This window comes from Sphaerodactylus townsendi, linkage group LG17 (genome assembly GCF_021028975.2).
Source record: "Sphaerodactylus townsendi isolate TG3544 linkage group LG17, MPM_Stown_v2.3, whole genome shotgun sequence".
NCBI classification, from domain to species: domain Eukaryota; kingdom Metazoa; phylum Chordata; class Lepidosauria; order Squamata; family Sphaerodactylidae; genus Sphaerodactylus; species Sphaerodactylus townsendi.
Genome location: NC_059441.1, coordinates 8,766,589 through 8,791,852, shown reverse-complemented (window position 1 = coordinate 8,791,852; position 25,264 = coordinate 8,766,589). Strand labels below are relative to the sequence as shown.

The window sequence follows — 25,264 nt, the reverse complement described above, 5'->3', positions numbered from 1 at the left end:
TGAGCTGTGGAGGCTTATCTGGGGAATTCAGATTATCCTGTGCACTCCCACACATGCCAGATGGGTGACCGTGGGCTAGTCACAGTTCTTCAGAGCTCTCTCAGCCCTACCCACCTCACAGGGTGCTTGTTGTGAGGGGGGAAGGGCAAGGAGATTGTAAGCCCCTTTGAGTCTCCTGCAGGAGAGAAAGGGGGGATATAAATCCAAACTCTTCTTCTTCTTCTAAACCAGGGGCCTGCAACCTGCGGCTCTCCAGTTGTTCACGGACTACAAATCCCATCAGACCCTGCCAGCATGGCCAATTGGCCATTCTGGCAGGGGCTGATGGGAATTGTAGTCCATTAACATCTGGAGAGCCGCGGGTTGCAGACCCCTGTTCTAAACTAACCAAACAAAAACAAACAAAAACGCTGACAGGCGACTAAAAATGTTCTAGAAGGGCAGAAAGGGAAAAGTGGTCGAGTGTCAAAGGGAAAGAAAAAGTGAAAAATGGGAAGGGTAGAGAAATCAGTCCACCCAAGCCTCCAAGAGCTGAGGAAATCTTGGAGCCGAGAGTTTGGGTGGTCAATTTCCAACCCGTCTCTTCCTCCCCATGCACCCAGGTCCCACCACGCTGCTAATTCTTAAAAGGTTCACACGAAATTCGGCTTTACGATGCCGTCTTGTGCCAGGAGGCGGTCAAGCCGGCAATTCCACTTCTCCCGCAATCCTGGGAAATGCTCTCAAAGAAAAGCACGGCCCCACCCAGCTGCAACCCATGGATTTAAAGGCACGGCGCTCCAGGTTCCGACTGCTACCTGGAAAAGCAAGCGAGACTCACAGCCAAAAAAAATCAAAAAAAATCTGGGCTCTTAGAAAGCATGCCTAGATTTTATTTGTTGTGTCTTGGCAACAGCCCTTCTTCAAGTGCGGGCTTGCCATGAGTAAAGAGAGGCTCTAATCTGATTTTTCCCTCTTGACAGGAAAACTTGCAGGGTCTTGCAACAACGTCCAAATGCGGAGTCCTGTGGACCTGTTGAGCCACCTTAGGACTTTGTCCCCAACACCGCAGTTACTTCATTTGTTAACAAAGCACCCCCTGGGTCCAGTCTAGGAGGACTAAGTTGGATCATCTTTGCTTCTCTTTGACTGCTTGCAGAAGTTCCAGTTTGGCCCCCGGCTGGCCTGCCTGCAGACATTTCTCATTGTTGCCTTGTTCTGTGCAGGAGGTCCCGGTCTCTTTCTAAAAGGCTTCGTGGGAGGAGGGCCTTCGTTGTTTGGTTCCATGGAAACTTGCTTTCTGCGGTTAGGTGCGTCGGGGCGGGTGTTCGCCCCACTCATCTAGGAGCACAGAGGACAGGAAAAGAAAAGAGGAAACTATTTCACATCTGAATGAAAGAGGGCAAGTTTCTGGTCGACTCTTCCCTAGCCTCTGCACAAAAGAAGAAGAGTTTGGATTTATATCCCCCCTTTCTCTCCTGCAGGAGACTCAAAGGGGATGACAATCTCCTTGCCCTTCCCCCCTCACAACAAACACCCTGTGAGGTGGGTGGGGCTGAGAGAGCTCCGAGAAGCTGTGACTAGCCCAAGGTCACCGAGCTGGCGTGTGTGGGAGTGTACAGGCTAATCTGAATTCCCCAGATAAGCCTCCACAGCTCAGGCGGCAGAGCTGGGAATCAAACCCGGTCCCTCCAGATTAGATACATGATCTCTTAACCTCCTACGCCACTGCTGCCCCTTCCGACCTTGAAACGGCCAAAGTCAGGGGAAGAAATTAGGCTGCGTGAAATGCTACTGCATCTTGCTGGTGGAAACAGAAGTCTCGGCTAAATAAACCCTCGTTTGGTCCAACCAAGTCATCCCTATATTATTTTATTTACTTGCATACTTTATTTAAACGCCACCTTTCTCCCCAAATGGAGACCCCCCCAAGTGGTTTGCAGCAGTGGCATAGGAGGTTAAGAGCTCGTGTATCTAATCTGGAGGAACCGGGTTCGATTCCCAGCTCTGCCGCCTGAGCTGTGGAGGCTTATCTGGGGAATTCAGATTAGCCTGTACACTCCCACACACGCCAGCTGGGTGACCTTGGGCTAGTCACAGCTTCTTGGAGCTCTCTCAGCCCCACCTACCTCACAGGGGGTTTGTTGTGAGGGGGGAAGGGCAAGGAGATTGTCAACCCCTTTGAGTCTCCTGCAGGAGAGAAAGGGGGGATATAAATCCAAACTCTTCTTCTTCTTCTTCTTCTTCCATTTCGTTCTCACAACAACCCTGCAGGTTGTCTGATATCAGTGTCTGATATTAATTTTTGCTCCCAAAGATGCACTAGGTCTTATTTTCAGGGGATGTCTTATTTTTCCGCTCCACAGCTTCATGCTCTGGTGTTCTGTTCGACAGGCATGCTTCCAAACAAAAAACTTTGCAACATCTTACTTTCGGGGGATGTTTTATATTTAGCACTTCAGCAAAACCTCTACTACGTCTTATTCTCAGGGGATGTCTTATTTTCGGAGAAACAGGGTAGGTCTGTCTGAGGGAGCACGGCTGGGACAAGGTCAGCCAACAGGTTTGCAAGGCGGAGAGGGATTTGAACCAGGGTCTCCCCCTATCCTACGCTGACAATCTCACCAGAGCATCACCGTGGCCCTCCTTGACATATTCTTATGTTTAAGAAGTTCTAGTTGTCAGACTGCAATATTACACGAATACCTTCATCAGGGTCAGTGGTGGGATCCAAAAATTTTAGTAACAGGTTCCCATGGTGGTGAGATTCAAACTGTGGCGTAGCGCCAATGGGGCACGACGGGGGCGTGGCCGGGCATTCCAGGGGCGGGGCATTCCTGGGCGGGGCTGTGGCAAGGACGCAGCCGCTGCACTGGTCCTTGGCGGGAAACGAATGCACGCAGGCGCAGGCTGCCACGCACGCCGGTGCACCTCCTGCTAAACTGCTTCAAGTTCTGCACGCTACTGATGAGGAGAGGCGTAACTAAGGCAAAAATCACGTGGCAAAATCACCCATTAGTAACCCCCTCTCGGCACACACAAATAATTAGTAACCTACTCTCGGGAACCTGCGAGAACCTGCTGGATCCCACCTCTGATCAGGGTTTGTTTGTTGATTAGGGTTTGTTAGCTTCGGGTTTGTTCTTTTGTTTGATATCCCAGGGTAAAAACAAATCTCAGCTTCCGTTCTTGGCAACACCAGCAAAACGATTTCCGGGCACAAGGGCCGAGAGAGATAATGCCAGGTTAAGACGAAGTGGCCCACCAGTTGGGTGACCGAGCCATTTTTTATCCTGCCACACACACACATAATTTCCCACTGCTTCAGCCGATGGAGTTGAAGACTATCTGTGCCTCATGGAGTGATCTGGCTTTTGTTTACCAGAAACAAAACCACCCACAGGAAATTATACGTTTCTATCTGGCACATCAAAATAATGTTTCCCCGAATTAAGAGTAATCATATAGCTCCAGCTAAGGAAGAACATATGGCTCTTGGGGCTATTTTCTTTCAAATGACGTTGCATAAAAATTGCAGTTTTTCTGTTGTGTCAGCTTCAGACAAGACTAAGCACTCCCCTATAGCTCTTATATAATAAGCCAGTGGTGGCGAACCTATGGCACGGGTGCCAGAGGTGGCACTCAGAGCCCTCTCTGTGGGCACGCGTTCACAGAGTTCATCGTGTGTGTGTGGGGGGGGGATCATGTACACACACACATATCTAGGCTGGCCTGGGCACGATCTTTTACCTGGGAGTAAGTTCGGTTGCTGGCAATAGGGCTTGCTTCTGAGTAAACCCTCCTAGGGTCATGATTCACCCATTCGAAGCGTGGCACAGTTGCTTCATCAAGGTTACTCCAGAGTAACGCACACCTCGGAGTCAACTGTTTTTTTCTAAACTAAAATCTCAGTATTCGGGTTAAATTGCCGCGCGGGCACTTTGCAATAAATAAGTGGGTTTTGGGTTGCAGTTTGGGCTGCACTCGGTCTAGAAAAGGTTCGCCATCACTGTAATAAGCTGATGACTAGATGAAGCACAAAACAAGACTGCCCCCAAAACAAGACAGGTTTAGGAAGAACTTTCTGACTGCCAGGGCTGTTCGACAGTGGGATTCACTGCCTCGGAGTGTGGTGGAGTCTCCTTCTTTGGAGGTTTTTAAACAGAGGCTGGGTGGCCATCTGTCGGGAGCGCTTTGATTGTTTGTTCTTGCATGGCAGGGGGTTGGACTTGATGGTCCTTGGGGTCTCTTCCAACACCATGATTCTATGATTCTATAGCAGTGATGGCGAACCTTTTCGAGACCGAGTGCAGCCCAAATTGCAACCCAAAACCCACTTATTTATCGCAAAGTGCCAATACGGCAATTTAACCTGAATACTGAGGTTTTAGTTTAGAAAAAACGGTTGGCTCCAAGGCGCGTGTTACTCAGGAGCAAGCTTGGTGAAGCAACCATGCAATGCTTCAAATGGGTGAATCACAACCCTGGGAGGGTTTACTCAGAAGCAAACCCCATTGCCAGCAACCAAGCTTACTCCCAGGTAAAGGATTGTGCACAGGCCAGCCTAGATGTGTGTGTGTGTGTGTGGGGGGTGATTTTGCGCATGCCCACAGAAAGGGCTCTGAGTGCCACCTCTGGCACCCGTGCCAGAGGTTCGCCACCGCTGTTCTATAGAGCCCTATGTTTGAAAACATGCCGGCCACATCTGCTGTACATAAGAACATAAGAACAAGCCAGCTGGATCAGACCAGAGTCCATCTAGTCCAGCTCTCTGCTACTCGCAGTGGCCCACCAGGTGCCTTTGGGAGCTCACAGGCAGGAGGTGAAAGCAAGGGCCTTAAGAACATAAGAACTAGCCTGCTGGATCAGACCAGAGTCCATCTAGTCCAGCACTCTGCTACTCGCAGTGGCCCACCAGGTGCCTTTGGGAGCTCACCTGCATGATGTGAAAGCAATGGCCTTCTGCGGCTGTTGCCCCCGATCACCTGGTCTGTTAAGGCATTTGCAATCTCAGATCAAGGAGGATCAAGATTGGTAGCCATAGATAGACTTCTCCTCCATAAATCTGTCCAAGCCCCTTTTAAAGCTACCTCACTGTACCTCACTTCTGATTTGGCTCACCTTGCGACCCTTCTTGGAGCCCGCTGGTCTCGGTGAGAAAGTGCAGGGGACCCGTCCTTGAGCGTAGTGGTAAGGTAAAGGGATGTTGGGATCCAGCGGCACCCACGGGACAGAGAGGGTGGAAGGTACACCAGGCAGGTCACCGTGAGCCTTGTGCAAGTTGTACGTTCCCCTCGTTCCTTTCCCAAGGCAGCTCTGATGGATCGTGACGGACGAGTCGCCTGCCGCGTGACTCAAGAGGTAGGAGCCCTCCTGCAACCTGAATCGGAAAAGGCATTAGCAACGGAAGATTCGAACGCGTCAGAGAGTTGGGCTCTGGAGCACACGGACTGCACAAGCTAATCTGGTTCACCGGATAAGCCTCCCCAGCTCAAGTGGCAGAGCGGGGAATCAAACCTGGTTCTCCAGATTAGAGTGTAACCTGGGGCATACAGACTGCCGCGGTGGTTAAGAAGGCCCAGCAAAGACTGTACTATCTGAGACTTTTAAGGAAGCAACAACTGGATGGAAAACTCCTGGTGTCCTTTTACCGCTGTGCTATAGAGAGTGTCTTAACCTACTGTATCTGTGTATGGTTCTCCAGTTGCACAGTGGCAGATAGGAAGGCGCTCCAAAAGGGTGATCACTACTGCACAGAGGATTATCAGCTGCCCTCTCCCCTCCTTGGAAGAACTCTATAATTCCCGAAGCCTAAAGAAAGCCCAAAATATTCTGAGGGACCCGTCTCATCCAGCACACTCTCTTTTTGAACTGTGACCATCTGGTAGACGACACAGGACTATCAAATCTAGGACAAAGAGGTTTAGAGACAGCTTCTACTCTAGAGCTGTGGCGATGCTGAACTCCGTGGCTTCGTGTTGATGTGTTTGGGGCTGTGTAGGGATGGGTGGAGGAAGGGGAAAGTGAGGGTGGGGTATGAGTCTGGAATTGTATGAGTATGATGTATTGTATGAAATTGTATGAGGATGATGTATGAGTCTGAAACTGTGCGCATCGAGGAATGCTGTTGTAAATTTCGTTGTGCATGCACAATGACAATAAAATGCTTATGCTTATGCTTAGCCACTACGCCACCGCTTCTCCAGGAGGAGGACAGAAAGGAGAAAGCACCCTGAGATGAAAATCTGCATGGACTCCAGTGGCGTGTGCAGATTATATGAGCTTGGAGGACATTCATAATATTGACTTTAGATCTAAACCGCTGTGTCGCGGCACAGAGTCGACAAAAAAGTTCTCACCCCGTCACCGTCTTCAAGATATGTTGAAGGATATTTAGTGAACTTGCCGGCCTGCAGTTTAACAGAAGATTAACATGTACTTTGTATCAAGAAAGGTGGCATAGAAATATTTAAGTAAATATATATATATTTACAAAAAGAATTGGCACGTGCATTTTATCCACTGAGTCTTTAGGGCAATAAAATTATTTGTTCTCTGGGGGAAGGAAAAAACCACAAAGCAGTTTTATGAGTTTGGTCGTTTTACATGTGCCATTGTTTACATACCAAAAAGCTTAAGAGCTACTTTACAAGAGATCGTATTTGGTCAGCTCCTCCTACGTACATTCCCACACTATTGTAACAGCACCTTTGACCACGCTGCTCCTTGTATCTGCCGCATTACCAGGCAAGCAAGAAAAACGGTGTCAGACCAAGAGATCCCCGTGGCCCTCATGGCTGGGAGACTCTGGGAATCCTTTCAGAGGGTAGCTATGCTTGTCTGAAGTGGAAGAACTACATTTGAGTCTAGAGGCGCCTTAGAGACCAACCAGATATTTGGGGCATGAGCTTCTGAGAATCAACGCTCTCTTCGTCAGATCTCACAGCACGCTGTGACTCTGGAAAGCTTATATCCCAAATATCTTTATTTTTAAATTTATTTTGTTTTTGTTTGATTACATTTATAGATTCCCAGTCAAGACCAGGCTCAGGACAGCTTACGGTAAAATTAAATACACGTCGACAGCGTGAAAACAGATGTAACATTAAAAGCCTAATAATTTTGATGGTGCATTGTTTAATAAAAACCCAGCCCGAAAGTTCTTCCTTCCGCCAATCCGGCACCTATAAAGAAGAAGAAGTGTTCGGATTTATATACCCGCCCCCCCTTTCTCTCCTGTAAGGGGACTCAAAGGGGCTGACAATCTCCTTTCCCTTCCCCCCTCCCCCACAACAAAACACACTGTGAGGTTTCAAAGAACAGTGACTAGCCCAAGGTCACCCAGCCGGCATGTGTTGGAGTGCACAAGCTAATCTGGTTCCCCAGATAAGCCTCCACAGTGGCAGAGAAGGGAATCAAACCCGGTTCTCCAGATTAGAGTGCACCTGCTCTTAACCACTACCCTGCGCTGGCCATTCAGGTACTAGCAGGGTCCTGGTGTTAGCTGACATCTTGCTAATTTCTATGGTGCTATTTGACTCTTAGGCCCCTTCCGCACACGCAAAATAATGCGTTTTCAAACCACTTTCACAACTGTTTGCAAGTGGATTTTGCCATTCCGCACAGCTTCAAAGAGCACTGAAAGCAGTTTGAAAGTGCATTACTCTGCGTGTGCGGAATGAGCCTAACTCTCCCACAAGCTTTGTTTAGAATTAAAACCTTCCTGTCTTCACCGAGATGTTTAAATCTCTATGGAAGAAAGGCGCTGGCTTGTTGAGGCCTGTTGTTTCTGCACCTTATAAAGAACGAACACCTGGTTAAGCTGTTTGTGGTCACAGGAGGTTCACTCACTTAAACGAGCCAAATCTTCTTCTCAAGTCTTCTGCAGACAGATCTTCAACCAGGAAGAGGTTTGAAGTGAGGGCGTCGATATGAGCTGGAAAAGGAGCAAAAGGGGGGTGGGGGGGGATCACACACGCTGTAAGGATTCCGCTACCTTATAAAAACAAGAAAGCTCGCAACAAATATGGAGGCAAGTTTCCAAGCTTTGGAAAAGAGCCCAGCCTTTAGATTCCCCCTCAAAATGAGATCACCAAAACTTCGAATAACAACAAAGAAGAAGCGGGGAAAAGGAAATTGTTAACTGTAAAAGTGTGAATGCTGCAGCAGCTGGGGGCGTGAGAAAGTCTGCACTTAACACGCACCTATAAGAGCACGAACTATTGATCCCGTTAAAGTTACGTACAGTGAGCTAAGCAGGATTGAACTTACCGACCACAAATGAACAGTTGGAATGCAATAAACTCTCAGTCCACAGTCGACATATTTCGCCTTCTGTTAACGCTTCTGCTCCGTAAAAGGCTTGGTATTCCAGCTTCGGCAAGACGTAAACGGGGTGGTGCTGCAAAGCAAAACGGGAGAGTGGAGGAACCACCTTGGCCCCCTGTTAAAATACTTCAATTTGGGACAATTTTGTCAGTAACCCCAAACTACAACTTTGGGCTGGTGTTAATTATTGCGGCTTGGATACAACAGGGAGCACATACAAGAAGAAGAAGAAGAAGAAGAAGAAGAAGAAGAAGAAGAAGAAGAAGAAGAAGAAGAAGAAGAAGAAGAAGAAGAAGAAGAAGAAGAGGAGGAGGAGGAGGAGGAGGAGGAGGAGGAGGAAGAAGAGGAGGAAGAAGAAGAAGAGGAAGAAGAAGAAGAAGAGGAGGAGGAAGAGGAAGAGTTTGGATTGATATCCCGCCTTTCTCTCCTGTAAGGAGACTCAAAGTGACTTATGAACTCCTTTCCCCTACCCCCACAAACACCCTGTGAGGTGGGTGGGGCTGAGAGAGCTCTGAAGAACCGTGACCAGCCCAAGGTCACCCAGCTGGCGTGTGTTGGGTGTGCACAAGCTAATCTGGTTCTTCAGATAAGCCTCCACAGGTCAAGCGGCAGAGTGGGGAATCAAACCCAGTTCTCCAGATTAGAGTGCACCTGATCTTAACCACTATGCCACGTTGACTCTCAGCGAGATGTGACCAGAATAACAAAGCTAGGGAGCGTGGAGAATCAATCTTGTGCAAGAGGCCCCTGCTTCGATACCACAGGGACACTGAACATATAAAGATAAAGCAATATTACATCAGATTTTTATGTTAGATTACAACAGGTTTGATCTGAGATTGCAAATGCCTTAATAGTCCAGGTGCTCGGGAGCAGCAGCCACAGAAGGCTATTACTCTCACATCCTGCATGTGAGCTCCCAAAGGCACCTGGTGGGCCACTGTGAGTAGCAGAGAGCTGGACTAGATGGACTCTGGTCTGATCCAGCTGGCTTGTTCTTATGTTTGCATCTATGTCTGACGGGCAGGCCGCCTTCCGAATTTCTCATGCTGCAATGCTGCCATCTGTAGGAATTCGAGAAAAGAGCAGGCAGACCGACTCTGAGAATAGTTTCCAGGCATAAATGTGAACAGCACCGCTCAACGAACACTGGGTTTGATTCCCGTGGTCAGTCATTATTTCTTTAAATCAATCACAAATAGCTTTTCCATTTTCTTTCCCCTACCTACATTGATCAAGTGGGTAGTTTTACGCTTAGTTACATGCCAATAAAAGGCGTTGTTGTCGTTGTTCAAAATATATACATTTCTTTAAATAAATCAAAGCCCTGTTTTTAAATCCCCCGGCCACCAAGGGTGCAAACTATGGGTGCGCTGTTATTTGCATTCAAAACATCTGTGCCCTGCCTTTCGACTTAAATAGGGTTTCCGGGGCAGCAAACATTAAACAGCATTTCAAATATACTGCTTCTGAAATCTTCTCTCAATTAAAAAGGCGACTGCTAGATCAAGAGTTGCAAGTTCTGCAGGACAAGGCGAGAAGCAATTGCTCCCCCCTCTTTTTTAACATCAAATTTAAAATCAATCACATGGCAGATTATTTGAGTTTGGGGGAGCCCAAGCATAGATGGATAATCACTAGGGCTTGTTGTAACTCCTTCCCTGGCTCTATGTTACAAGGAAGGTTCCGAAAAATCGACCTGCAAGAGCGGAAATGTCCTCATGGTATTACAGCGATTCAAACATATATTGCTCGACTGGCCCAAATATGAGGGATCTAGGACCAGACTTTTTGCTCTTTGTCCTGTAATCTTTAATGAATATTCTGCTGTGGGGAAGATTACGCTTCTGCTAAACAATTCCATGATTTTAACTTTTGTAGCTAGGTTCCTTATAGAAACTTTGAAATGATTATCTGCGATGGTTCTCATGTATGGGATGCTTGTTTGGACAATGTTGGCTGTTACATGGATTCTATGCCTAATAAAGGTTAATCTATCTATCTATTTCAAATATAAGTCTAAACCAGGGGTAGGGAACCTGCGGCTCAAGAGCCGCATGCGGCTCTTCTGCCCTTGCACTGCGGCTCCACGAGCCGAGCCGCTGGTCCCATCCTTGCCCGCCCTGCAGGCAGCAGGGCGGATGCATCCATGCGTTTCTCAGAATGAGCGGAGTAAAAGGTAAAAAAACCCCCAATATATACAGTGTTATCTTTATTTTAAATGTCAAAAATTATTTGCGGCTCCAAGTGTTTTCTTTTCCCGTGGAAAATGGGTCCAAACGGCTCTTTGAGTGTTAAAGGTTCCCTACCCCTGGTCTAAACCAATGCTGACGGTTGAAACTGGGAATGATCCACACCCCTTCAACTTGCGCTAGTTCAAAAAGGTGGGAAAAAACGCGCCCTCTGCCAAAGAGAGCCACGCTGAGCCACAAACACTCACCCTCTTGATTTTGACTTTCTTGCTGCGCGGCCAGAGCTGTACCTTCTGTATAGAGCAGCGCACGAGCAACAGCAAGTCATCCAGGCTGAACAGTTTGTAAACCAGGTTGCCCTGCTCGGGGGCGTCGTATTCGGAGTGATTTTCAACAGTGTCCCGAAGAGACCCTTCCCAAAAGAGAGAGAGCAAAATAGACAGCCCATTCCTACACCATTTCAAAGATTTTTTCCCCCTGTCCCCTCCCCTTTCGACACATGCGTTTGGAGTGCACAAGCTAATCTGGTTCACCAGATAAGCCTCCACAGCTAAAGTGGCAGGGCGGGGAATCAAACCCGGTTCCTCAGATTAGAGTGCACCTGCTCTTAACCACTACGCCATGCTGAACTGTTGATCGGGATAGCTCGGGAGGGGCTACAGGCAGAGGTGGGATCCAGCAGGTTCTCACCAGTTCCCGAGAGTGGGCTACTAATTATTTGTGTGTGCCGAGAGGGGGTTACTAATTGGGTCCGCTTTTCAGTTAGAAATTCCATTAGGTTCAAAAATCATCAAGTCCTGTTGTTTCCTATGTGGCTGGTTAGCGAAGGTAGAAAACGGGATAATTCTCCCTGTTGGGCTGTTTTTAAAACATGTTTTAGTAATATGGTAAAGTTCCTTGTTTAAGGAAAGTATCCTTCTTTTGATTTCTAGAAACAAAATTAATTATTTGAAAGTATTAAGTATTTGACATGCAGTCAATTAGAGGAGAAGTACCGTATATACTCGGTAGTATAGAAGTTCCATCTCGCGATATAAGTCGAGGCACCTAATTTTACTCTCACACAAAACTGGGAAAACTTATTGACTCGCCATTATAAGTTTCGAGGGTGGGAAATTTGCAGCATCAATTGTGAGGGCATCAGTAGGTTAAATGTTTTTTGAATATTTATTTCAAAGAAAAAACAGTAAACTGGCTCTGTAAGTGGAAAGAGAGGGTCAACTTTAAGAACAATATGGTATCAACAATAAAATTTAAAAAGTACAAAAAACCTTAGCTCAACCAGCAACCAGAAGCTAAAACACAAGAGTTAAAATCCTTCAAAACTGGATTCCTCATCATCATTCCCTGTATGTCCAAATGTAACCCAACTTAGGATTTTAAGAGGGATATTATCAGAAATGAAAAAATCTGCTATTAAAGGCTTCCATTGCCAAGAAACAAATGGGGGGATGGGGCATCCCCTTTTGGGGTCAATAACTTTTGATCCCCTGACCCAAACTTCACCAAACCTGGCTGATATCATAAAGGGGCTCTCCACCTGATGAGACCAGCCAGGTTTAGACCGAAGTTTGGTTCAGAGGGTCCAAAGTTATGGACCCTCAAAAGGGTAGCCCCATCTACTAATAGCTCCCATTGAAAACAATGGGGAATGGGGGCACCTCCTTTGGGGGTCCATAACTTTGGACCCCCTGAACCAAACTTTTTTACCAAAACTTGGCATTGTATCATCAGGAGAGTCATCTAAGGGTACTCCTGAAATTTTGGATTGCATCCTTAGTATAAAAACTGCGCCCCCTGCTGGCTGTGTGTGGCAAAAGTAAAAACACACAAAAAAAGATTTACCATGACCGCGCATGATAGAAGTCGAGGGGAGCTTTTTCAGCATTAAAAATGTGCTGAAAAATTCGACTTATACATGAGTATATACGGTAGTTGTTTCTGTTGGCAGTAGACGATAGGACTTGCTAGAATGAGTTTAAATTATGGACAGAAAGATACCAGCTGGAAATTAGGAACTTTTTCTTTTACAGTAAGAGTTTTTTTACAGTCACAGAGAAAGTATTAACGCCCCGCCCCTGGAATGCCCGGCCACGCCCCCATCGTGCCCCGCCCAGCCCCATTGGCCCTCCGCCACTGTTTGAATCCCACCACCATGGGAACCTGTGACTAAAATTTTTGGATCCCACCACTGGCTACAGGGAGCTAAGACGGAGATGGCATTTTGCACCACTATGTACATATTACCTACTGGCCCCAACTTACCTTTCTGAGATCTCTGAAAGAAGGACAACCAGTTCCTCTTGGGTAGGGCACCTGTCTCCACAGTGGGGCTTTGTCCAGGCTCCACAGTAGAAGCTACCGAGGCTTCCACCACCAGAGGCGTCTGGCTCCGTGCAGGATTCGGGCAGCTTTCAAAACTCCCCTCTGCCTTCCCAGGAGAGTTGGGAGACGGCTCTTCGAGGAGTGCCGTTTGCGTTTCCAAGATCTGCCCGACAGGTTTAAACTCTCTAGGCAACTGTTGACATGATTTTTCAGGAACATCCGTTTCCTGGTTTGGGCCCTCTAAAGGCTCGGCTGCTTCTTCAGGCCGGTGTTGCGCAGAGCGAGGAAGCGTGGAAATATCTGCTGCCGGGCTTCGGTTTGGAGAGGTCACAACCGGTTCACTGGCACCGGTGTTTTCGGTGTCGATTACCAAAGGTTCTTCGTCAGCGTCACTATCGCAAGGAGGAACGCTGGGCCGATTGTCACTTTTATCTTCTTTGACGGCCGCTGCTCCGTCGCAGCTTGGTCCAGCTGCTGCAGATTCAAAACCTTGACCCAAGAATTCTGCTTTGCAAACCTCTCCCAAGACAGAACCCGTCGAGGGAGGCTTGCTTGAACTTTGACCGCTGCCGTCTGCCGAAGCCAGACGGTCGCCAACTCTGCCGCTTCCTTCGCCCGTGCGGCCGCTCACTTCCGACAACAGCCGCTTCTCCATTTTCAAGAGCTCCTCCAACCCAATTTTAGGGGCCTGAGCTGGTTTTGCGGGCACACTCTGTGGTTCGGGAACGTTCAGGGCCTTCGAGGTTGAGCCAAACGTTTCGAGTTCCGTGACATCCGTCTCAAAATCTAGATCCGCTGGGTCAGATATTTGCATCTGCGGACCATGGGGAGGTTCGAGAGGGTTCGGCTGCGGGGAGGAATAAAGCAATGCTTTGGAATAATGGTGAAATACAGTAAATCTATTATTTTCAGTGCTTTTTTTAAAAAAGAAAGAAAAATCGAAAAATGATCCAGGGTTGAAGGATGTCTTGTGGCGTTTTTTCGCTGGCCCTTCACATTTGCAGTCTTGCATATACAGGAGCAGCAGTGGCGCAGTGGTTAAGAGCAGGTGCATTCTAATCTGGAGGAACCGGGTTTGATTCCCCGCTCTGCCGCTTGAGCTGTGGAGGCTTATCTGGGGAATTCAGATTAGCCTGTGCACTCCCACACATACCAGTTGGGTGACCTTGGGCTAGTCACAGCTCTACGGAGCTCTCTCAGCCCCACCCACCTCACAGGGTGTTTGTTGTGAGGGGGGAAGGGCAAGGAGATTGTAAGTGACTTTGAGTCTCCTCACGGGAAAGAAAGGGGGATATAAATCCAAACTCGTCTTCTCTTCTATACTACCTTGGGAACCTTTCTGGATAGAAAGATGTAGTAGCAGTAGTAGTAGTAGTAGTAGTAGTAGTAGTAATAGTAGTAGTAGTTTGGATCTATATCCCACCTTTCTCTCCTGTGGAGACTCAAGGTGGCTTCCAAGCTCCTTTCCCTTCCTCTCCCCACAACAGACACCTTGCGAGGTCGGTGGGGCTGAGAGAGTCCCGAAAGAACTGTGACTAGCCCAAGGTGGCCCAGCAGGAATGTAGGAGTGCAGAAACACATCTGGTTCACCAGATAAGCCTCAGCCACTCAGGCGGAGGAGTGGGGAATCAAACCCGGTTCTCCAGATCAGAATCCATCTGCTCTTAACCACGACACCACGCTGGCTCTCAACAAATAAACACATACATAAATGGGATTCTTCAACCAAGGCGGGCACAAAACTGGGATATCTTTGGAGCACGGAACCGAAAGACTTACGTTCTCAGGGTCCTTGCGGGGCTTGTCCAACACGGCGCCGCGTGCCAAAACGTGGGACTGTTTTGTCGTGTGAAAATCCGCCAGGAACGCGTGAAAAAGGTGGTTCTTCTCTCTCACGGTCATCTCTTTCTTTAGGAGTGGGGGATCGATGTAAACCACCCTGGCTGGTTTGCTACCTTTAAATAGAAAGAAAGCTGTTTCCAGTTCTTTGTTTTTTATTTATTTATTGGGCTTATAGACCGCCCTCCCCCGAGGGGCTCAGGGCGGTGAACAACCATGATATAATACAACTTTAAAACACCATAATATAAAATACAAAGTTCAGTTCTGTTTGTCCGAATTGCGACTCTTGGCTCCTGCCAGGTTCCAGTGGCTCTCCAGGGTTCCAGGTGGAGGTGTTTCATATCACCTGCCACCCGATTCTTTTAAGTGGAGATGCTGGGGGTTGAACCTGCAGATCAAGCAGGTGCTCCACCACATAAGAACATAAGAACAAGCCAGCTGGATCAGACCAGAGTCCATCTAGTCCAGCACTCTGCTACTCACAGTGGCCCACCAGGCGCCTTTGGGAGCTCACATGCAGGATGTGAAAGGAACGGCCTTCTGCGGCTGTTGCTCCTGAGCACCTGGTCTGTTAAGGCATTTGCAATCTCAGATCAAAGAGGATCAAGATTGGTAGCCATAGATCGACTTCTCCTCCATCAATCTGTCCAAGCCCCTTTTAAAGCTATCCAGGTTAGTGGCCATCACCACCTCCTGTGGCAGCATATTCCAAACACCAATCACACGTTGCGTGAAGAAGTGTTTCCTTTTATTAGTCCTAATTCTTCCCCCCAGCATTTTCAATGGATGCCCCCTGGTTCTAGTATTGTGAGAAAGAGAGAAAAATTTCTCTCTGTCAACATTTTCTACCCCATGCATAATTTTATAGACTTCAATCATATCCCCCCTCAGCCGTCTCCTCTCCAAACTAAAGAGTCCTAAGGCACGTTCCTTCCTCTCTAACAGGTCTTATCTCCACCAAGGCACGTTCCTTCCTCTCTAACAGGTCTTGTCCCCGCCCCCCAGCCATCTCTCTTTCGAGCAGGCCAATCCCCTCGCCCCACCCCCCCCCCCCCCGGCATTCACCCTCCATCCCTTCTGAAACACATCCTGTCCTCATGAGGATGGTTTTTGAGATGGGGAGGAAGGGGAGGGAGAAAAATCAACATTAGGTTACACCCAATGAACAGACTTCTGTATATTGTCGAAGGCTTTCACGGCTGGATTCAACTGGTTCTGGTGGGTTTTCCGGGCTGCGTGGCCGTGGTCTGGTGGATCTTGTTCCTAACGTTTTGCCTGCATCTGTGGCTGGCATCTTCAGAGGTGGATCACAGAGGGAGGTCTGTTACACACTGTGTCCAGTCTGTTACACACCTTCCCTCTGTGATGCATCTCTGAAGATGCCAGCCACAGATGCAGGTGAAACGTTAGGAACAAGATCTACCAGACCACGGCCACGCGGCCCGGGAAACCCACCACAACGAGACTTCTGTATGGCTAAAATTACCAAGATTGGGTTCGGAATAGCTCAAGGGGTGAACTGACGCTTCACCCCTCGAGCTATTCCGAACCCAATCTGTGACCCGGCTGATTACTCCCTTCACAAGCTGCCAGCTGAATACAGGAAAAACCTCCCTGCGAATTGCAGGCAAGGCCAAGCATCGAATGAAACGTGCGCAGAAAGCCAGGTGAGCAGTCCAGATACTGCCAGTCAGTTAAGATCCCTGTTTTGTAAATAATAGTCGTTTAGAAATTCAGCATATTCTTTTCTTATAATTTTTTAATTGTATCATTTGAATATTCCATTTTATATTAATACTCTTCTTCATTCGTTTTCAAACAATACATTTTCCCCTTTTTCCCCTCCCCCCTGTATTTTCTTCATAGTTTTATCAAACAAACAGCAGTAAGTTCATTCTTTGTCATCTCTTCTTCCAGATCTCCTCATTGACTCCAGCTTCTTTCACCCAGTCCGCATATATTATCCATATCTTCAAAATTTCGCTCTGTTTATCTTGCCACAGTTTATTTTTTGTTATTGTTTCGAAAATGTCCAGTGTCACTTGTTCCCAGACGTATTCCAACCGTTTCTGGATTGTCCATTTTTTCCTTTTCTTTCCAGCCTAAAGCTATTGTTGCATGTGCTGCTTTGATCATTATTTTATACATATAGCTATATTTTAGAATATTCTTTTCTCATATCTGGTATTGGCATATGTTGGGAGACCAATACTCACCTATGCAATTGGAAGCAGGTGCATAAACACTAGCTTTCGCACTTCTCATGTTCCGGAGAAGCTCAGCCTGGATGCTGACTGAACTACGCAACACAGGATTAAAATAAATTTGAAAACGGGTGTGTGAGAGAGAAGAAGAAGAAGAAGAGTTTGGATTTATATCCCCCCTTTCTCTCCTGTAGGAGACTCAAAGGGGCTGACAATCTCCTTGCCCTTCCCCCCTCGCAACAAACACCCTGTGAGGTGGGTGGGGCTGAGAAAGCTCCGAGAAGCTGTGACTTGCCCAAGGTCACCCAGCTGGCATGTGTGGGAGCGCACAGGCTAATCTGAATTCCCCGGATAAGCCTCCACAGCTCAGGCGGCAGAGCTGGGAATCAAACCCGGTTCCTCCAGATTAGATACACGAGCTCTTAAACTCCTACGCCACTACGCCACACACACAAACACACCTGTACCTGCCACAGAGATGTTTTTCACCAAAACCGGAAGCTCCCACTGTTCCTTGTAGTTCAGGCCATGGTTGTTCAGCAAGGTAAATAAGGACTCGCTCGTCAGCACGACCTGAGGACCATATTTCTCCGCCAGCTTCTCTGCCGTCGGGTCTGTGCTGATAGCCTTTAAACGAGCAGAACAAGTAGAAAGAACAGGAAGTCAATAAGAACGAAAAACATTGCGTTTTGCCGTGAGGTGTGAACTATTAATTTGAGCATTTGGGCTGGAGAAAGCTCCGAGAAGCTGTGATTTGCCCAAGGTCACCCAGCTGGCATGTGTGGATGCGACAGGCTGGCCCTGAATTCCCCGGAGATTCTCCACAGCTCAGGGCGCAGAGCTGGAATCAAACCCGTTCCCAGATTAGATACATACACGGTAGCTCTTAAACTCCTACGCCATACGCCTACACACACAAACACACCTGTACCTGCCACAGATAGCCACCAAACCGGAAGCCTCCCACTGTTCCTGTGTCAGGCCATGGTTCACAGCACTCGCCGCCGCATCTACCTGAGGGACCATATTCCGCCAGCTTCTTCGTCACGGCCAGGCTGATAGCCTTCCTTTAAACGAGCAGAACAAGTAGAAAGAACAGGAAGTCAATAAGAACGTAGTAAAAACATTGGGCGCTTGCCGCGTGGAGGTGTGTGAACTATGCCACTCTGGAGTTTGACCGGGGAGCAGATTTCTACAGAAGGAATCTATGACCTCGACAACATCACCTGAAAAACACTTATATAGTAGCAAGTGACGTACAGTTTGAATTTGAAACAGCATTCTTACAAGAGTGACCCGATGTTCAGTTCTCTGATGCAACCGTTCTTAAACTGTGGCTAGCGGGGTACCAGCATGAGAGCCAGCGTGGTGTAGTGGTTAAGAGCAGGTGCACTCTGATCTGGAGAACCGGGTTTGATTCCCCCGTTCTGCCACTTGAGCTGTGGAGGCTTATCTGGGGAACCAGGTTAGCTTGGGCACTCCAGCACACGCCAGCTGGGTGACCTTGGGCTGGTCACAGTTCTTTGGAGCTCCCTCAGCCCCACCCACCTTGCAGGGTGTTTGTTGTTGGGGGTGGGGGAAGGGAAAGGAGATTGTAAACCCCTTTGAGTCCCCTTACAGGAGAGAAAGGGGGAGGATATAAACCCGAACTCTTCTTCTTCTTTATAGGTGCCAACTAACTACTCACCTGGTGCAGTAGGGACGCCCTCTGTTCTGGAGTCGCAACGGATGATTCGTTTTTTAGATTAACGGGAATCTGTATCTGGGCAGGCATGTTTGGAAAGTGCACCTTGATGATGTTCACCTTCCCCTGGAAGAAAAATGAAACAAAGAATGAATGCATTCAGGGTGGCTTCCTAACAAACAGGGAACTGAAGGGCATGTCTCTTTAAAGGCTGAATACTCCAACAGTGAACTCGCCCAATCACCGTTGTCTTCTGGGGAGGCCTTCCCCTATCAGGGGTCTGCAATCTGCGGCTCTCCAGATGTTGGTGGACTACAATTCCCATCAGCCCCATGCCAGCATGGCCAATTGGCAGGGACTGATGGCCATGCTAGCAGGGGCTGATGGGAATTGTAGTCCACGAACATCTGGAGAGCCACAGGTTGCAGACCCCTGCCCTAGATAGCCCTGCCTCCTTAAGTGATCTTTGCATGGTCTCAGATGAGGGCAGCGTCACGTGTGTGGAATCTCCCACCACCATGTGAAATTCACCTCGTCCCTGTTCTGTCCGCATTCAGACGGCACCGGAAGATATCTCGTTTTTGCTCTACCTTTAATTAAGTTACGGTTGGGTTTTGAGCATGACTCCCTTTCCTTTACAACAGCTCAGTCCATCCATCCATCCATCCATCCATCCATCCATCCATCCATCCATCCATCCATCCATCCATCCATCCATCCATCCATCCATCCATCCATCCATCCATCCATCCATCCATCCATCCATCCATCCTTCCATCCTTCCATCCTTCCATCCTTCCATCCATCCATCCATCCATCCTTCCATCCTTCCATCCATCCATCCATCCATCCATCCATCCATCCATCCATCCATCCATCCATCCATCCATCCATCCATCCATCCATCCATTCATCCATCCATCCATCCATCCATCCATCCATCCATCCATCCATCCATCCATCCATCCATCCATCCATCCATCCATCCATCCATCCATCCATCCATCCATCCATCCATCCATCCATCCATCCATCCATCCATCCCTTTTGTATACCGCCCCTCCCCCGAAGGGCTCTGGGCGGTTCACAACATAAAATACACATTATACATAGGGAGCACATAACAATACACATATCAAGGCTCCAATCTAGAAGCTACAACAGTCGCACCTTCCCCTTTGTTCTTGGTGTCAACACGATTCATTCCAAAAGAGAAGAGGCCAAGGATTTTTGGAAGGGCAAGACCACACAAGCGAACTTGCTCTTTCAACACCCAAAGAGGGCAAAGGTTTGTTCTCTGCCGCTCTGGACAACAAGACCAGATCAACTGGGCTAGGAGCAGCAGTGGTTAAGAGCAGGTGCATTCTAATCTGAAGGAGCTGGGTTTCATTCCCCGCTCGGCCACTTGAGCTGTGGAGGCTTATCTGGGGAATTCATATTAGCCTGTGCACTCCAATACACACCAGCTGGGTGACCTTAGGATAGTCACGGTTCTTTGAAGCTCTCTCAGCCCCACCCACCCCACAGGGTGTTTGTTGTGAGGGGGGAAGGGCAAGGAGATTGTAAGCCCTGAGTCTCTTGAGGAGAGAAAGGGGGGATATAAATCCAAACTCCTCCTCCTCCTCCTCTTCTTCTTCATCTTCTTCTTCAACTATAAGCAAGGGAAGGGTTCAGCTGAAGTGTGGGAGAAAAGTCATAATGGTGTAGGGTGGTCCCTCACTGAAGGTCTTCAACCACAGACGAGTTCTCTTACGGCAGCAAGACGGGACCCACCTGAAAAGTAATCATGACTGGAGGGAGCAACTCTCTTTCCAACGAGAATGGACAGTATGGCCACAGGGCACCCCAACCCTAAGACAACCACATATAATTCCGCATTCCCTTGCGCATGATCCAATTGAGCACACCTTACCAGAGCGAGAAGGCTAGCTTCCAGTTTTAAGGTCAGCTCCGGGCAAAACTTTCCTCCCATGATGCTGGTCACTTCGTGCAGGATATAACATTCAGGATAATTTTTCACAAAGCCCAAGCAAGAGCTTAAATATTGCTGGAGGGGGCGGGGGGGGGGGAACAAAAAATAGGTGTAAAGCAGGTGTAATTAACAACAGTGGAACCACTTACACATTATACTGATGTAAAACATTTCATAGTATACTGCGGTTCAAATCAGTTCTGAAACAGAAAGTATAAATCTTCCAACAAAATACCTTGCTTTGCTCCAAGTTCACGAAGCAAACTGCTTAACAGTTGCAGAAGCAACTTAAAACGGTACCCAAATCCAGTCCAGAGTGTGCGCGTTTTAATATCTATGCACCCCAGAGATGCTTATATCTTTTTGTTTGTTTGTTTTTGTCTGATTAGCAGGGGGTTCCCCAAAAGAGGTGTATTTATAGCTGTCGATCTTCTGCAAACCTGAGGTTTTCCAGATTTGCAAAATCCTCACTGGTAACTATGGCTAGTCCTGTTATGCGGCTTTCGCTGTCCACCCGTACAGCCTAAAAGCAGCATGTCAGAATTAAGTATAGTGATTTTGTTTAATTTTTTGAACCGATTCCTAACAGCCAACTTCTTATTTTCCCATATTAGCCACATGTAGAACATATATTGGTGACCTCCACAGAGATCGCCCTGGCTGCTGTATTTGGGTTTTTTTTACACACGAAAGTTAAATTTATAAGCCGCGTAGTTTTCAAGCTACGTTTACAAAACAGAAATAGGAACCCAGTCAATCCTTTTATGCTGGTTACCTCAGAGTACAGCGACGCCTTTTCGGAGATGGAGTCGTAATCTTTGGCGCACGCCCGAGCCGCGTTCTGGGCAAACTTCAGAAATTCCGCAACCTCCTTGCTGACAAATTCTTTCATTTGCTAAAGGAAAGGCAAGCCCGGCACTAAATGAAACAGTTCTGTTTTAATGGCGTCTCAATATTTCTTTCTATATCTCTTTCCCCTAGGATTAATGGGTTCATATTTACATGCATCGTTGATTTTTAAAGGGAAGAGAACATTTTATCAGCTTGGTAAATTACACCATGCCGATCCACAGAAAAATTCCGAAAAAGCAATGTAAGAACATAAGAACATGCCAGCTGGATCAGACCAGAGTCCATCCAGTCCAGCACTCTGCTACTCGCAGTGGCCCACCAGGTGCCTTTGGGAGCTCACATGCAGGATGTGAACGCAATGGTCTTCTGCTGCTGCTGCTGCTCCTGAGCACCTGGTCTGCTAAGGCCTTTGCAATCTCAGATCAATGAGGATCAAGATTGGTAGCCATAAATCGACTTCTCCTCCATAAATCTGTCCAAGCTCCTTTTAAAGCTATCCAGATTAGTGGCCATCACCACCTCCTGTGGCAGCATATTCCAAACACCAATCACACGTTGTGTGAAGAATGTATAACCACTACTATGACGACTGAGGCTGAGATTAAGCTCGGGAGAGCCACTCGGTCTTGGGTTCTTTTCCCTCCTAATGACTCCAGACCAGCTGGTTGTTCAAGGATTTAAAATGTAAAAGTTCAAAACAAAGAAACAAAACATAAATGCAGGAAGAGATTGCTCAACTGGTCACATTCCTTTTGGTCCCTTGTCCCCATTCCGGGAACCCATGGCCCAGAGATGCTTCTCTGACCACGTCTCAAGACGGAATTCAAAAAACCTTCTCTTCTCAGGAAAACTCTGTTCAGGTCCACGAGGTAACTTAGGCCTTTGAAGTTTCATCCTGGCACCTCTGCATAGTTTCCTGTCCTCCCTCCGGGAGATCAAAAGGCAAAGATGCTTTTCACAGTCATATGTGACTTCCCTTTACTGTAGCGATAGCATCATTCCATGACAACTACGCTGCTCTTAACCACTACACAACGCTGGCTCCCTATTTTGTGGCAGCTGTTTTGTGGATGCCAGAATCCCAAAGGTGCACACTGGCTCAAGAAGGTTGGGGACACCAGCTGGGCGTCAATCAGTCACGGAACTGCTATATACCTACAACAGTGGCTCTCAACCTGGGGGTCGGGACCCCTTTGGGGGCCGCACGACCCTTTCCCAGGGGTCGCCTAAGACTCTCTGCATCAGTGTTCTCCATCTGTGAAATGGATAAATGTTAGGGTTGGGGGTCACCACAACATGAGGAACTGTATTAAAGGGTCGCGGCACTAGGAAGGTTGAGAACCATTGACCTGTAAGGATTCGGCTACCTGGCAGCTGTGAAAAAGGCAAACTCTATGCTGGGGATCATTAGGAAAGGAGTTGATAATAAAACTGCACGGATTGTCATGCCCTTATATAAAGCCGTGGTGTGACCACACTTGAGTCCTGTGTTCAGTTCTGGTCGCCACATCTCAAAAAGGATATCAAAGAGATAGAAAAAGTGCAGAGAAGGGCAACGAGGATGATTGAGGGACTGGAGCACCTTCCTTATGAGGAGAGGCTGCAGCGTTTGGGACTCTTTAGTTTGGAGAGGAGACGTCTGAGGGAGGATAGGATTGAAGTCTATAAAATTATGCATAAGGTAGAAAATGTCGACATAGAGAAATTTTTCTCTCTTTCTCACAATACTAGAACCAGGGGGCATCCATTGCGAAGAAATGCCATGGGGAGGACTAATAAAAGGACACACTTCTTCACGCAACGTGTGATTGGTGTTTGGAATATGCTGCCACAGGAGGTGGTGATGGCCACTAACCTGGATAGCTTTAAAAAGGGCTTGGACAGATTTATGGAGGAGAAGTCGATCTCTGGCTACCAATCTTGATCCTCCTTGATCTCAGATTGCAAATGCCTTAGCAGACCAGGTGCTCGGGAGCAGCAGCAGCAGCAGAAGGCCCTTGTTTTCACACCCTGCCTGTGAGCTCCCAACGGCACCTGGTGGGCCACTGCGAGTAGCAGAGTGCTGGACTGGATGGACTCTGGTCTGATCCAGCAGGCTAGTTCTTATGGTTATCTTATCTGCAAACAGACAGCTCAGGACTCACCAGGTACTGTGAATAATCACTTTGTGGTGACATATCGGTCAGGCTGGGCTCCGCATTTAAGTAGGTAGACATCAGAAATAAGTATCTCCTCTGTTCTCTCTCTGTCAAACTAGAAACGTAAGGATAGGGAACTCTGGGCTCTTGGAAAGGTGCGGGATCCGCCGAAGGCTTAACTTCTGCTTTGGCTGATTCTTGTCCACCAGAAGCGCCGATTTCTTTTCCAGGTTTCGATTGGTCTGTACTGCTTTCCGCATTTCTAAAGCAAAGGACAAATACTCAGTTTTTATGAATGAAAGCGGGGATTCTCATTCAACAGCAGCATAAACGGGTGGTATAATTTTATCATGTGCTTTTTTATTATCCTGGGGGAATCGTTAACGAGCCCAGCCAAAACCCCTGTTAAAAAAGACCTTTGGCAGAATCCTTTTTGGCCTGTTACTCTGAACATGCAATGCCCACCAAACTTAGTACATTTGGACCGCTAATCCCAGATCAACCAATTTAACAAAAAGCCGGGCTTTTGTTATCTTCTCCTGAAGTGCATTCACATATTTGGGGTGCCAGATAACAGCCAGGTTTCAAAGGGCTAGATCAGCTAATTCTAGAGGCCTGAGCTAGAACCAATACAATGTTTGGCAATTTCCCCTTCGAGCAGCCAAGATCTTCCTTTGAGCAGCCTTCCCCCAAAAATGCTGCATCTCAGAACTGTTTGCAAAACTGGTCCCCGTTTCGCGAGCAGCTTGCCACACAGGACTTGGGGCAGCTAAACAAAAATAACCCCTGATTCTGGTGGGTTTCCGGGCGGTGTGCCCGTGGTCTGGTGGATCTTGTTCCTAATGTTTCGCCTGCATCTGTGGCTGGCGTCTTCAGAGGGGTATCACAGGGTCTGTTGCACACACAGCAGGACTAGGAACAAGATCCACCAGACCACGGCTACCCAGCCCAGAAAACCCACCACAACCAGTTGAATCCGGCTGTGAAAGCCTTAGACCAGTGATGGCGAACCTTTTCGAGACCGAGTGCCCAAACTGCAACCCAAAACCCATTTATTTATCGCAAAGTGCCAACATGGCAATTTAACTTTTAAAAGTTGTTTTATCATTGTTGTTCACCGCCCTGAGCCCCTAGGAGGGGGAGGGCGGTTTAGAAATCAAATCAATAAATAAATAAACCTGAATACTGAGGTTTTAGTATAGAAAAAATGGTTTGCTCCAAGGCTCGCGATACTTGGGAGTAAGCTTGGTGGTAGTTGGTGGCTTTGCTTTGAAGCAACTGTGCAACGCTTCGAACAGGTGAATCATGACCCTAGGAGGGTTTACTCAGAAGCAAGCCTCATTGCCAGCAACCGAGCTTACTCCCAGGTAAAGGATCATGCTTTAGTTCTTTCCATGAAAACCAGTGGGGTTTAACAGTGCATAACAGGGTTACCTACACTGCTTCCCCAAAACAAGGTATTAGGTTTAATGCTAAAAAACTCCTTGAAATAATTACACTATTATCACATGACGAACTCTGTGCACGCGAGCCCACAGAGAGGGCTCTGAGTGCCACCTCTGGCACCCATGCCATAGGTTCGCCACCACTGCCTTAGACAATACAAAAATAACCCCTCCTGCTCTTTACTGCATCGGCTCCTAGCCAGAGTATTTCCTTGGAACGCTACTTTGCGGAAGCCCTCTGACGCTGCTAGAAATTACAGGGTTTAAAACACTATTCCAATACATTATAGCTTACTTAGCTCT

General features: G+C 47.7%; 1 protein-coding gene across 2 annotated transcripts in view; it reads right to left on the bottom strand.

Annotated features, from left to right (window-relative positions):
* Nucleotides 1-849: 849 nt before the first annotated feature.
* Nucleotides 850-25,264, bottom strand: part of ICE2 (interactor of little elongation complex ELL subunit 2) — a 29,383-nt gene continuing 4,968 nt past the window's right edge. The window contains exons 3-15 of one of the 2 annotated variants that reach the window (XM_048482166.1): nucleotides 23,523-23,778; nucleotides 21,302-21,421; nucleotides 20,467-20,601; nucleotides 18,558-18,680; nucleotides 17,332-17,497; nucleotides 14,604-14,779; nucleotides 12,765-13,671; nucleotides 10,748-10,911; nucleotides 8,251-8,380; nucleotides 7,831-7,915; nucleotides 6,339-6,389; nucleotides 5,101-5,359; nucleotides 850-1,320 (exon numbers count right to left, since the gene is read on the bottom strand). In XM_048482166.1, the coding sequence (XP_048338123.1) occupies nucleotides 1,099-1,320; nucleotides 5,101-5,359; nucleotides 6,339-6,389; nucleotides 7,831-7,915; nucleotides 8,251-8,380; nucleotides 10,748-10,911; nucleotides 12,765-13,671; nucleotides 14,604-14,779; nucleotides 17,332-17,497; nucleotides 18,558-18,680; nucleotides 20,467-20,601; nucleotides 21,302-21,421; nucleotides 23,523-23,778 (2,794 nt within the window). In that variant the 3' untranslated portion in view covers nucleotides 850-1,098. The remainder of the gene's footprint in view (nucleotides 1,321-5,100; nucleotides 5,360-6,338; nucleotides 6,390-7,830; nucleotides 7,916-8,250; nucleotides 8,381-10,747; nucleotides 10,912-12,764; nucleotides 13,672-14,603; nucleotides 14,780-17,331; nucleotides 17,498-18,557; nucleotides 18,681-20,466; nucleotides 20,602-21,301; nucleotides 21,422-23,522; nucleotides 23,779-25,264) is intronic. The other variant, XM_048482167.1, reaches the window with a different exon arrangement.